Here is a 14,905-nt window from a genome sequence, read left to right as displayed (position 1 = left end):
TGTGGGGGTTGGTTCAGGAGATGGTGTATCGGGTATTTACTCTGTGGTGCATTCCACAGATTGATCTGTTTGTGACAAGCTCAAACCGGATGTGTACTATTAATTGCTTGAGGCAGCATCATTCGCTTCTAGTTTCTTTGAAGAACTTCCTGAATCTTCCATCATCATATCTCAGTCTATCAAACTCTTGGGAGCTACCTCTATGGGGGGGACCTTCTGTTTCAGAACGAATGCAAATTTGTTAATGTCTGCCTACTAACACTGAGCTTCCAGGCATGGAACTCAAGTGACTAGCTTTATTCACTTGTGCCTTATTTGCAGAGGCTTGGGGTATTTATCTTTCTCTTAGGCACCCTTCTCCAGGGGCTGTTTGTTTTAGAAGGTTATTGGTTCAGGCTTTAAGGGAAATAGCTGGATCCACTGTGAGTGGCTCTCATCTCACTCTCCAATTTGATGTTTCCATAGTAGAAAAATTACTATGTGTTGGTTCATTGAAGTATGCAGCCCTTGCAGAATACTTTTTCTTTTACAATTGAGGGTACCTTTTCAAACTACCTGTAGCTAATCAGTTTATTTTATGGGTTGCAAAAACAAGTTTCTTCCTTGGTTGCTCAGTAGGAGCTCAACCTATTTTCGACTTTCCTGATCATGTCCACTTTTGAACCTCTGTATTCCTGTGATCTAAAGTTTCTTACGTGGAAAGTGGCTTTTCTCCTAGATGTCACTGCAGCTACTTGCATTAGTGAACTTGTCAATAGACAGCGCTCTTCTGAGGATTAACCCTGTCGTTTCTTGTCATGATGGTGTTGCAGATGATTTCTCTTCCATGTTTGTTATTCACCTCACCCATCCAAGGTGGATGGGCATCTGGATAATCTTAATCACATGGGGAATGAGGTGTTCGGTGGCATGTGTAGCTGCAGATACACATGCTGTGCATAGTCCGCCGTCTGGTGTTGGGTCGGAGTGTTACAAGTTGTTTTTCTTCGAAGAAGTCTTTTCGAGTCACGAGACCGAGGGACTCCTCCCACTTTGGTTCCATTGCGCATGGGCGTCGTCTCCATCTTAGATTGTTTTTTTTCCGCCATCGGGTTCGGACGTGTTCCTTTTCGCTCCGTGTTTCGGGTCGGAAAGTTAGTCAGAATCAACGGAAAATTCATCGGTATTGTTTCGTTCGGTATCGGAATAGTTAGGGCAAATCGACACCGAACCTTAAAGAGCTCCGGTAACCCTTCGGGGTATTTTCGATCCCCCGTCGGGGCCTGGTCGGCCCGACCACGTGCAACATCGAGACTGATGGAACGGACCCCGTTCCGATTCTGTCCTAAATGCCACAGTAAATATCCTTATACAGACCAACATTTGGTCTGTAACTTGTGCCTGTCCCCCGAGCACAAGGAAGAGTCGCGCGTTTCGGTCGAGAAAAACGCTCAGGGACCGAAGAGCCAGGAGGTTACAGATGGCTTCCACGCCGACAGGACAACAAGGGTTCGAGGAGGAAGGAGAAGAAGAAACTTTCTCCATTCGCGATTCGGATTCCGAAGAATTCGACATCGACGAGCAACCAACCGTGAGTAAGACGTCGAAAGAAAGAACACACGAAAAACCAGACAAAGCACAGGGGACGCCACTGCCAACAGGCCATGGCTCAACCCATAAAGTAGGTGACCGTCCATCAGCACCGAAAAAGGGCGAGCTGGTACCGAGATCGTCCGACTCAGGTTGAGACACAGGCACGCAGCAATCTCGGGACCGAGAAAGTGCCGCACAAAAGGGTCGACACCGAGACAGCGGCACCGAACCTGCTCGGCACAGAGAAACGCCCAGCAACCGAACCGAAAGCCAGTTCCTACTCAGAGGAACAATCACTGTCCTCCCAACTACAAAGACACAGATTTGAGGAGGAATTACAAACAACGGATGTAGATCACACACAAAAGCAGATCTTTATACAAAGTGGTACAGGGAAGATCAGCACTCTTCCCCCAATCAGAAGGAAAAGGAAACTAGATTTCCAACAACAAGAAAAGACACCACAAGCAAAAGTGGTAAAGAAGGTAACTCCACCACCCTCTCCACCACCGGCAAGTCATTTATCGCCGGCACAGACTCCGCCACAATCACCAGCACATACCACCATGAGCCAAGATGATCGGGACGCATGGGATCTCTATGACGCTCCAGTATCGGACAATAGCCCTGAGTCGTACCCCACTAAGCCCTCACCACCTGAGGACAGTACAGCATATGCACAGGTGGTAGCTAGGGCAGCAGAGTTTCATAATGTATCACTACATTCAGAGCCTATCGAGGATGAGTTCCTCTTTAACAACCTGTCCTCCACCCATAGCAATTATCAAAGCCTTCCTATGCTCCCAGGAATGCTCAGGCACGCTAAACAAATTTTTAAGGAGCCAGTTAAAAGCAGAGCAATAACTCCAAGGGTGGAGAAGAAATACAAGGCACCGCCCACAGACCCTGCTTTTATTACATCACAACTGACACCAGATTCAGTTGTCGTAGGAGCAGCTCGTAAAAGAGCCAACTCGCACACATCAGGCGACGCACCACCTCCTGACAAGGAGAGCCGCAAGTTTGATGCAGCGGGGAAAAGGGTTGCAGCACAAGCTGCAAATCAATGGTGCATCGCCAACTCGCAGGCACTCCTAGCGCGATATGACAGAGCCCATTGGGACGAGATGCAGCATCTCATCGAGCACCTCCCCAAAGAATTCCAGCAATGGGCAAAACAAGTGGTTGAAGAGGGACAGAATATATCCAACAACCAAATCCGTTCTTCTATGGATGCAGCAGATACAGCTGCAAGAACAATAAATACTGCTGTAACAATAAGGAGGCACGCATGGTTGCGCACATCCGGCTTCAAACCTGAGATACAACAGGCAGTGCTCAATATGCCGTTCAATGAACAGCAATTGTTTGGCCCAGAAGTTGACACTGCAATTGAAAAATTAAAAAAGGACACTGACACAGCTAAAGCCATGGGCACACTCTATTCCCCGCAGGGCAGAGGCACATTTGGCAAAACTACTTTCAGAGGAGGGTTTCGGGGTCAAGCCACAGAAGCCAGCACCTCGCAATCAAGACCACCTCCCTACCAGAGACAATGTCAAAGGGGTGGCTTTCGGGGCAATACAGAGGGGGCCAATTCCCAAGAAACCGGGGAAAGTTTCAAGGTCCAAAAACCCCTCCAAATAAACGGTGACTCACAGGTCACACAACCCCTTCACACAACACCAGTGGGGGGAAGACTAAGCCAGTTCCACAAATCATGGGAAGAAATAACAACAGACACTTGGGTCTTAGCAATTATCCAACATGGTTATTGCATAGAATTTCTCCAACTCCCTCCAAATGTCCCACCGAAATCACACAATATGTCAAAACAGCATATAGACCTTCTAGGACTAGAAGTTCAAGCATTACTGCAAAAAGACGCAATAGAATTAGTACCAAAAACACAAAAGAACACAGGAGTTTACTCACTGTACTTTCTAATACCAAAAAAGGACAAAACTCTGAGACCAATATTAGATCTCAGAACACTAAACACCTACATCAAATCAGACCACTTTCACATGGTCACGTTACAAGACGTAATACCACTACTGAAACAGAAAGACTACATGACAACGTTAGATCTAAAAGACGCGTATTTCCATATACCGATACATCCCTCGCACAGGAAATACCTAAGGTTCGTATTCAAAGGAATACATTACCAATTCAAAGTGTTGCCATTTGGAATAACAACAGCTCCAAGAGTCTTTACAAAATGTCTAGCAGTAGTAGCTGCACATATCAGGAGGCAGCAAATACACGTGTTTCCGTACCTAGACGATTGGTTAATCAAAACCAACTCGCTAACAAAGTGTTCACACCACACAGATTATGTTATACAAACCCTTTACAAACTAGGTTTCTCCATCAACTATGCAAAGTCACACCTTTTGCCTTGTCAAACACAGCAATACTTAGGAGCGACAATCAACACAACAAAAGGGATAGCCACTCCAAGTCCACAAAGGGTTCAAAATTTTCACAAGGTGATACAAGCTATGTATCCAACACAAAAGATACACGCAAAGATGGTATTAAAACTCCTAGGCATGATGTCCTCATGCATAGCCATTGTCCCAAACGCAAGATTGCACATGCGGCCCTTACAACAGTGCCTAGCATCACAATGGTCACATGCACAGGGTCAACTTCTAGATCTGGTGTTGATAGACCGCCAAACATACATCTCGCTTCTATGGTGGAACAGTACAAATTTAAACAAAGGGCGGCCTTTCCAAGACCCAGTGCCACAACACGTAATAACAACAGATGCTTCCATGACAGGGTGGGGAGCACACCTCAATCACCACAGCATACAAGGACAATGGGACATACATCAAAGAAAGTTTCATATAAATCACCTAGAATTGTTAGCAGTATTTCTAGCGTTGAAAGCATTCCAACCAATCATAACCCACAAATACATTCTTGTCAAAACAGACAACATGACGACAATGTATTATTTAAACAAACAGGGGGGAACACACTCGACACAGTTGTGTCTCCTAACACAAAAAATATGGCATTGGGCAATTCACAACCACATTCGCCTAATAGCACAGTTTATTCCAGGGATCCAGAACCAGCTAGCAGACGATCTCTCTCGGGATCACCAACAGGTCCACGAATGGGAAATTCACCCCCAAATCCTGAACACTTACTTCCAAATTTGGGGAACACCTCAAATAGATCTATTTGCAACAAAAGAAAACGCAAAATGCCAAAACTTCGCATCCAGGTACCCACACCGCGAATCTCAAGGCAATGCTCTATGGATGAATTGGTCAGGGATATTTGCGTACGCTTTTCCCCCTCTCCCTCTCCTTCCATATCTAGTAAACAGATTGAGTCAAAACAAACTCAAACTCATACTAATAGCACCAACATGGGCAAGACAACCTTGGTGTACCACACTACTAGACCTGTCAGTAGTACCTCATGTCAAACTACCTAACAGGCCAGATCTGTTAACACAACACAAACAACAGATCAGGCATCCAAACCCAGCATCGCTGAATCTAGCAATTTGGCTCCTGAAATCCTAGAATTTGGACACTTAAACCTTACACAAGAGTGTATGGAGGTCATAAAACAAGCTAGAAGACCATCCACTAGACACTGCTATGCAAGTAAATGGAAAAGATTTGTTTGTTACTGCCATAATAATCAAGTCCAACCATTGCATGCATCTCCAAAAGATGTAGTAGGATATTTACTACATTTACAAAAATCAAATCTAGCTTTCTCTTCCATAAAAATACATCTCGCAGCAATATCTGCTTACCTGCAGATTACTCATTCAAATTCCCTATTTAGAATACCTGTCATTAAAGCGTTTATGGAGGGCCTAAAGAGAATTATACCACCAAGGACACCACCTGTTCCTTCATGGAACCTCAACATTGTCTTGACAAGGCTCATGGGTCCACCTTTCGAACCCATGCATTCTTGTGAAATGCAATACTTAACGTGGAAAGTTGCATTTCTCATTGCCATCACATCTCTAAGAAGAGTAAGTGAAATACAGGCGTTTACCATACAAGAACCATTTATTCAAATACACAAACATAAGGTCGTTCTAAGAACAAATCCAAAATTCTTACCAAAGGTTATCTCACCATTCCACTTAAACCAAACAGTGGAATTACCAGTGTTCTTCCCACAGCCAGATTCAATAGCTGAAAGAGCACTACATACATTAGACATCAAAAGAGCGCTAATGTACTACATTGACAGAACAAAAGAAATTAGGAAGACAAAACAACTGTTTATTGCCTTTCAAAAACCTCATACAGGAAATCCAATTTCAAAACAAGGTATCGCCAGATGGATAGTAAAGTGCATCCAAACCTGCTATCTTAAAGCAAAAAGAGAACTGCCTATTACACCAAAGGCACACTCAACCAGAAAGAAAGGTGCTACTATGGCCTTTCTCGGAAATATTCCAATGACCGAAATATGTAAGGCAGCAACATGGTCTACGCCTCATACATTTACTAAACACTACTGTGTAGATGTGTTATCTGCACAACAAGCCACAGTAGGTCGAGCCGTACTAAGAACTTTATTTCAAACTACTTCCACTCCTACAGGCTGAACCACCGCTTTTGGGGAGATAACTGCTTACTAGTCTATGCACAGCATGTGTATCTGCAGCTACACATGCCACCGAACGGAAAATGTCACTTACCCAGTGTACATCTGTTCGTGGCATTAGTCGCTGCAGATTCACATGCGCCCACCCTCCTCCCCGGGAGCCTGTAGCCGTCTAGAAGTAGATCTTGAACATTTGTAATATATTACATTAAACCTTCATTTTGTACATACGTATTTATTCCATTGCATGGGCACTATTATTAGCATACACAACTCCTACCTCACCCTCTGCGGGGAAAACAATCTAAGATGGAGTCGACGCCCATGCGCAATGGAACCAAAGTGGGAGGAGTCCCTCGGTCTCGTGACTCGAAAAGACTTCTTCGAAGAAAAACAACTTGTAACACTCCGACCCAACACCAGACGGCGAACTATGCACAGCATGTGAATCTGCAGCGACTAATGCCACGAACAGATGTACACTGGATAAGTGACATTTTCCATTTTGTTCATAGAACACATGTATTGAGGAAGGACTGCGACTTGTTTACAAATTACCAAAGTGACCAGCTAGAAAATGCAGCGAGGAAATAAACAGTTTCCAAATCGTTGTACTTGCCAATTAGAAATTGCGGCAAATTTGTTGGTGAGCTACCCCTGTAGGGTTTCACACCCATTTTGCTAGGGGCACTGCAGCCACCACGATCCAGTGCTTTGATGTGGAGTAAAGGGAGCAGTCTCAAATTGGCAGAGCAGTGCTGCAATCCTTATCTCAACCCTCCGTGGATCCTCATCTTCTTAAAAAGCTATGAGAATTTGTCATTAAAGAATATGCAGACGCGTATTCTCTAGAAGAACAAGTTATGTATGTTTCTTCTTTCTAATAGGGACTACTAGCCCCAGATTCCTCACCTTTTAAATATTCCCCAGGGGTCAGACTGGATCTGGACATTTTTCAGTAGCACTTCTGTGTGCCAGTTCATTGTGCGGCATAGCTTTGCACTGACGACGCTCTGCTCCAGAAATGACATGCAGACCCTATGTAGGCCCTACTCTGTCAGTGCTAGTTGAACACTCCGAGACTATCCCAGGTATGGTTCTGGCTCCAGTTGTGAGTTCAGCACCGTGAACAATGCAGGTTCCCAGGACTTCGACTCTGGTGCTGACTCCATCGACATCAGGAGCCAAGGTACCTTTTATCCTCTCGGACTCTGAGTCGCCGATGAATTGACCGAGGCCGCACTCGGATGCTGTTGAGGCTCCACTTGATCTACCACCTTCACAAGTTAAAATAAATAACTTGCATGCCTGTGATGAGATTGGGCAGCCATGCCTCAAAAAGAATTGGTATAATGACCTGCTGGAAGCTAGTGGCCTGCATACCTCTCGGGGTTCCTCTCACCTCATGGTCCTGCCACTGTGATGAGCACTTCCTACACCATCATGATGCCTATGGTGGTCAAAGCCCTTGACATCCAGCTTCCCACTTTGGAGGTCAAGACCAGTGTGTTGATAAATGTTCTCCAGCCAGGGCAAACATCCACTGAGCCCCTCTTGCCTTTTATCGAGGCCCTTATGTATACCCTGATTGTGGGTGTGGCCCAAACCTTGCTCTGCACCCAGATCAACCACCAGAAGCCACCACCCTGCCTCAGGCGACCCTGCGTTTTAGTCTAAGCAACCTCTCCCCTGAAAGCTTTGTGGTGAAGGCATCTACTATTGAGACAAAAACTTTTACAGCTACTCTCCCTGTTAGTCATAACGAATGGGGATATATTGAAAGAGATTCTTCTCGTCCACCAGCTTGTCTCTTAGATCAGTGAATGCTAGCTGCCTCCTGGAGTGCTGTTCCCATACCCTCTGTGATTCAGTGCCCCAAGTCCTGCCAGGTGTTACTGAAGAGCTCTGGCCGGTCCTGACCCTGGCAATACAGAATGGAGGTGATGTGGCCAAATTCACAATTGTTTGTGGCTTGGACACCACTGATTCCATGAGGCTGACCAGTGGCACTAGTGTGGTCATTCGGTGCCAGGTTTGGCTGCACTCCACTGGGGTTTGAGGCAATATCCGTCGTCCCTCATGGACATGCCCTTTAACGTGACTTGCCTTTTTGGGGACAAGGCACATTCTGCTTTTGTGCAGTTCAAGGAGATGAGGGCTATGGCATGCTTCTTGGGCTTATCTTTCCCTCCTCAGCAACTGCTTGAGCCCTATCACTGCTTTCATTGCTTCATGTCAGGCACCCCATACCATCAGCCCATCCAACCTCAGCAACGTGTCCAGCAGTTTTGCGGTCGAGGCTGTGATGCCCACTCCCCATGTGGTCAAGGCCAGTGGGCTGCCCAGTACTCTGCTTCCTCACCCCTCTCGCAGCCACACCTGCCAAACCCCTTAAGTGTGCCGGTAGCACAGCTACCCAGTGGGAGGTAGTTTCTGATGATTCTTTCTGGGTTTTGCTGGCCGTAACACCGGGCAGGTGGGTTTTATAAATTGTTTAAAATGGATATACCTTACCCTTCCTTTCCCTGCTGCTGCACCTTCCACCGTTTCCAAACGACTGATGGAGAGCGATCAGTTTGTATTGCAGCAGCAAGTGCAAACCCTTTTGACCTAAGGAGCTGTCGAGAGGGTGCCGGCTACAGAAGTAGGATGTGGGTGTTGTTCCTGCTACTTTCTGGTCAAAGAAGACGGAGGCCTTGATCCTATTTTAGACCTGAACTTGCTCAACACCTTCCCCCGAAAGACAAATTAAACATGCTCATCCTGGCCCATGTCTTGTCTGCCCTCGACCCTGTAGACTAGATTGTGGTGCTAGATATTTCCTTATACCGGTTCTGCAGGCCCATCAGCGCCATTTGAAGTTTGTGGAGGGACAAGAGAATTTCTAGTTTGCTGTGCTCTCCTTTGGTCTCATTAGTGCTCCTCAGATGTTCACGTAAGTGATGGTAATGTTAGCAGCACACCTTCAGGGGGCCGGGGTCCCAGTCTTTCCCTACCTTAATGACCGGATATTAAAAGCAGGCTCACTCCATGTAGTCGTCAACCATTTCAAACAATGTCAAATCTCCTGTCATATTTGGAGTTCACTATAAACGCACCAAAATCACACCTGACTCCTTATCTGATTCGCCCCTTCATCAATTCCTTTCTGTACACCGTTCTGTTTTCTTCCTTTCCCCTGGAAAGGAGAGTCCAGAACATTCAGGCCATGATCCAGATTTTTCAGCCTCTGTACTAGATTTCAGTGAGCTCAACTCTGAGGCTATTGTGATTAATGGCCTCCTGCATCCTGATGGTAAAGCATGCCAGGTGTCATGTGGGCTCTGTGATGCAATTTGAAGTCTTAATTGGCTAAACGTCATAGGGACCTCTCCGACCGTGTCCAGATCATGGAGGAGACTGCAAAAGATCTTTAGTGGTGGTTACTGGACCACTGGAGATCCTTCTCCTTATCCCACCATCTGGGGGTGACTACCTGGAGAGGTGGAGATCAGAGGCTCCTGGGCTCCTCAAGAGGCCCACTCTGAATCAAAGTTTCTGAAGCTGAGGGCTATCTGCTTGCAAAGGGTTTCTTCTGTCCATCAAGGGGTGGCTGCTACAGGTGCTAACAGATCACACCACTGCCATGTGGTACTGCAATAAACAGGGTGGGTGGGGAGATAAACCCTGGGCCAGGTGGCAATGTGCCTCTGAAAATGGGTAGACCATGAGGGGATTTTCCTGCTGGTGAACCATCTGGCAAGGTCGTTGAATGCCAGGGTGGACAAACTCAGCCGCCGGCACCTAGCAGATCCCAAGTGAAAGTTATACCTGGAAGGTGGAGAGAAACTGGAAAGAACCTTGGCTCAGTTTGTTTGCCACCGCTGAGAATGTTCATTGTTGACACTTCTGCACATTGGGGTTCCCTAGGCATCTCTCGGTCAGAGACTCAGTCCACCTTGAGTGGAACTTGGGACTCCTGTGTGCCTTTCTGTTGATACCACTCCTTCCCCGTGCTCTCAAGAAGATCAGGATTGACTGGGCCCAAGTCATCCTAGTGGCCCCAGATTGGTCATGGATAGTATGGTATACAGAACTCCTGAGTTTGAGCATCTGTTCTCCAATCAGTCTCCTCCTCCAGAAGGACATTCTGTTGCAACAGCAGGACAGGGCTCTGCATCCGGTCCTTTACAATCCCCACCTTCATGCCCAGAACTTGAGCAACAACAGCTGAAAACCTGCAGCCTTCCTCTAGAGGTGGTCGACATCATCTTGGCAGCTGGGCGTCCCTTGACAAAAACTGTTGGTGAGACAATTCTTTTTCTTCGGACTGTACTCAGTTGATTGTCCTCCACCCAGCAAAGTTATCTGACATTTTGCAGTTTGTTTTTCCCCTAGCCCGGCAAGGCTTTGCTCTGGGCACGTTTAAATGGTATCTTTTGGCATTTTTACGGATGTTGGATCAGCATTTATTGCGGCGATCCCCAAGGATGGATCTACAAGGGAAGGGTACCCTTGGAAAGGGGAGAGTCTCCCCTTTCCAGTGATACCTCTCCCTTCTGCCTCGGTGCTCAGGGATCTGAGCACTGAGGCAGAGAAAGTGAAATTACTTTAGTGCGCCGTGCACGCTGCACCTCAATTCATTGAAAACTAAAAATGGGAGATGGGAGCTGGGAAAGCTCTTTCCCAGCTTTGGAGGCTGTTTTTAGAAAAATCAAATCCCTCTGCTATAAACAGCAGAGGGATTTGATGGTCGTGTGCAGAGGACGGAACGGTTCCGTCTTCCGCACATGACCACCGGTGCGCATGACTGAACTATTCAGTCATCCACACCAAAGAGGTTAAGATCATGGTTATAAATGTCTTGATCACAAACACATGGGGTAAATATCACTTTGTGAGTGTTCTAACAAACTGCTTTCTCTCTCTCTCGCTCTGAACTTCTAACACTATTTTGTTATTTTTTTTTAGGTGCAGCTAAAGAAGGGGGAGCTGGAGCACTTGACGAAGATGATTTTGTAAAGGCATTTACAGAAGTTCCTGCAGTGCAGGTTGGGCATCCTCTCACTTTTTTTTAGTCCCTTTGTACTTCCCGTTAGTGTGAATTGTTGATTTGTTTTAGTAAAGAAGCTTCTTGGTATTCTGAAGCGTGGCGTGGACGGTTAATTCTCAGTGAGAAGTAGATGATGAAATGGTCACTGGTATGTCACAAATCGATATAACATTTTGCATTTCATAGTGTGTACGCTGACAAATTTGCTTAGATAATTGCACTGTGTAGTGATTAAACATACAATTGATTTCCAAACTTATTGACAGTGTGTAGCTATTCAGGAATAATGACAGCACTTGAAACAATGCTTGATGTTTAGTACCTTCCAGCTGTCTTATTCTTTGTTTAGTACAAAATAGTTACCTTAGTTCATGTAATGCTGCCTTAACTGCTAAACCAACACCTTAATTAACTTTTATTACACTTGACCAAGTTCCAAGCTCCTTTTTCTGTTACTTAGCAAAGAGGTTTAGGGTCTAAATGGCTAAGTCTCCAAGTCTTGGCTCAGCACCTGTTTGTACTGTTCTATCCTTTCTCCTCATTATGCCAGTAAGAGAGTTCCAGAGCAAAGAAGTTTGGATTCCATAGGAACACATAATACTTTTAGTCTTCTTTTAAACTGATACTTTTAAGTTTGGTATCCAGAGGAGAGCAAAGTATACACCTTAATTTGAATTTGTGGAAAGGTAGTGCAAATGCAAAAGACGCTGTTTTTAAATTATGCTTTGTGACATATACCAGTGTATTTTGAACTATTATAAAGATACAGCACAATGAGAGCTGCAAAAATTTCTGTAATTAAACCGGTAAGCCCTGGACATGTTTTTCAATATGGAATTGGAATTAGTCATTTTCTGTTAAAGAATTCTAACCAAAGATTCATCATCTTGTCAATTTCCCCAGGTTGCCAGACTGATCTGGAGAATTTTGATAGCAATTCCCTTGCAGGTTGGGAGGTAGCGTCTGTCTTGAGCACCCGGGTTGATCCGGTGGCCCTGGCTGGCGCTACCAATGAGGTATAAATAAATGGGATTGAAGCTGCTCAAGGCTCGTCCCAATAGTTAAAGTAAGAACACTGTGTATAGGAAAGTGCCCCTTTTGGCATGGTTAGCCCCCACATTTTGTCTAGTATTGATGCTAGCTTGACTGAGTATTTGCTGGGATTATGCTAACCAGGCCCCAGCACCAGTGTTCTGTCTCCAAACTGTACCATTGTTTCCACAGTTGGCACACCCCTGACACACAGCTAAGTCCCTTGTAAAAGGTACAAGTGGTACCAAGGGCTCGTGACCAGGGAGGGGTCCCTAAGGGATGCAGCATTAATTGTGCCACCCTGATGGACCCTTCACCAAACACTTGCACACTGCCGTTGCAGATTGTGTGTGTTGGTGGGGAGAAAAAGGTAAAGTTGACATGGCATCTCTCTTAGGGTGCCATGCCCACAAAACACTGCCTGTGGCATAGGTAAATCACCCCCTCTTGCAGGACTTACAGCCCTAAGGCAGGGTGCACTAAACCACAGGCGAGGGTGTAATTGTATAAGCAATATGCCCCTACAGTGTCTAAGTCCATTCTTAGACATTGTAAGTGCAGCATGGCCATATTAAGTACATGGACTGGGAGTTTGTCTTCACAGACTTCACAGCTCCATGATGACTTAACTGTAGGCTGGGAAGTTTGATATCAAACTTCTCAGTGCAATAAACCCACACTGATGCCAGTGTTGGAGTAATTGGAAACCTTCCAAAAGGACTCTAGAATGGCCCCGGATCTGCAAGCCCTGCCCACCCTACACCCAACACCCACGGCCTGATTCCAGGTGGTCCACCGGTCCAGAGAAGGTCCCCCAGGCAATTCTGACCTTGACCCCACTCTGGGTTGACCCCTTCTGACCAACACAACGACTGCAGCCTGAATCCAGAGGACCACGCCTGACGGCAACAGGATCCAATGAAGATTACCTGCAATCTGTGTTCTACCGAGCACCCCGGTCCTCATAGGAATCTATTGAAAATCCAACATCAACTTTGACCTCGGCTGGCCCCATGTTGCTGGTGGCTTACTTTTGGGGTCAACTTGAATTCTGATCTGTGGTCATCCTAATCCCCAAAGACTTGGATCCTAAGTGAGGTTAATATCTGTTTACTGTGCCAACACATTTCTTCCCCTAGGAGTGCATTGGTTTCGATGAGAAATTGCACTGTGTCAACTTTTAAAATTACAAGTGTTACTTGTAAACTGTTTTATCTGCAAAACCTAAACAAAAGTATATTTGATACATATGCTTGATACCTACTGACAGCTGTACGTACCTGCATCAGAGACCTTTTTGTTTCTAGTAATAAAGTAACAAAATATATATTTGCTGTATAAAAACTTTGGCCTGGAGTTTGTCATTTAGTGTGTGCCTCATTTCTTGACTGTTTGTACAGCAAATGCTTTTCACTGTCCTCTGATAAACCTGCTCGACCACACTACCACAAAGGAGAACATTAGTATTATCTACTTTAGCCACTGAGGAACCACTGGACTCTGTGCACATTATACCTCATTTTTGTATAGTATATACAGATCCAGCTTCCTACACTGTGCATGAGGTCTACTGCAAGCCCTGTGGCACACAACACTAGCGACAGGGAATCCTGCCCGCGGCAAGCGAACGACCCCCTTCTGGTGCTCACATCTGAAGTCTGCATCTGCAGAGCATTCTCCATGGATGAAGCAGTATTTGCATAACAGTGCCTCAGGTGGAAAGCAGATCCGGGCGGGGGCCCCATACTGCATCACTATGTACAGCATGTCTACGCCTCATCCAGCATATGTGAGGCCCCAAGCAGCCACTCAGTCTTTGATCGCTGCTCTCCATGTGGACCACTAGAGGCTCAACACGTGCCTGCCCCCGCTACCCTCTTTCCAAATAGCATTAGAGGGACAACTACAGGCCATCAGAGGCTCAAGAGCAGCATGCTTTTTCATTGCCAGAGCCCAGGATTTCTGCTGTATGCTGTGAGTACCTGCACCCTGCTGGCCACAACATCAGCACAGGCGCATCCCTGCAGCGCAACAGGGTACCTGCCACCATTGCACACCCTTGGACAGAAGGAATCAGGAGAGACACCAACTACACCCTGTCACTTACAACACCCAGGCAAAACCCACAAGACTGGGTAACACTGACTTCACACCATGGTTAATTAAGTTGGCACTGCACAAGGGGCAGCATATGCACCAAGAGTACAGCCTGGAATGGGACCCAGCCACATAACTTAGTCACTGCCTTGCAACTCTTCATGAACTAGCGGACCCATCCATGGCTGCACCGCGACGGAAATGGATAGGCTGCCTAAAATATTACTTCCGAGCAACACCAGAAATTGACTGAACTATCAAGAAGTCCCTGCTCCTCCTACATTATGCATGGGAGGTGATATATAAGCTCTTTGAACACCTCCCAGGAAGTGGTGCTAAAATTGCTGTGACACAGCAGTCAGAGCACTCAGTGCCCATTTTGACCCTCAACCCAGACTTTGAGTGGTTCAAATTGTGGCTGGCACAATAACGCAAAAAAGAATCCATCAACAGCTTCTGTGCTCCCCTGTGAGAACTCTCACGTACTTGTAATGCAGGCGATCAACCCAAAGAGATTTGCATGTAACTTGTCCAAGGCTGCGGATCTGTGACTGTGAGAGGCCTCAT

The 14,905-nt window shown here is 46.1% G+C and overlaps 1 protein-coding gene across 50 annotated transcripts in view; it reads left to right on the top strand.

Moving 5' to 3' along the window:
- CLASP2 (cytoplasmic linker associated protein 2) overlaps window positions 1-14,905 on the top strand; it is a 1,425,897-nt gene that overhangs the window by 528,646 nt on the left and 882,346 nt on the right. For all 50 annotated transcript variants that reach the window (XM_069214594.1, XM_069214706.1, XM_069214671.1 and 47 more), the window contains one exon: window positions 11,128-11,207. In XM_069214594.1, the coding sequence (XP_069070695.1) occupies window positions 11,128-11,207 (80 nt within the window). The remainder of the gene's footprint in view (window positions 1-11,127; window positions 11,208-14,905) is intronic.

Source organism: Pleurodeles waltl, chromosome 2_1 (genome assembly GCF_031143425.1).
Source record: "Pleurodeles waltl isolate 20211129_DDA chromosome 2_1, aPleWal1.hap1.20221129, whole genome shotgun sequence".
In the NCBI taxonomy this organism is placed as follows: domain Eukaryota; kingdom Metazoa; phylum Chordata; class Amphibia; order Caudata; family Salamandridae; genus Pleurodeles; species Pleurodeles waltl.
This window is presented reverse-complemented; position numbering and strand designations above follow the sequence as displayed.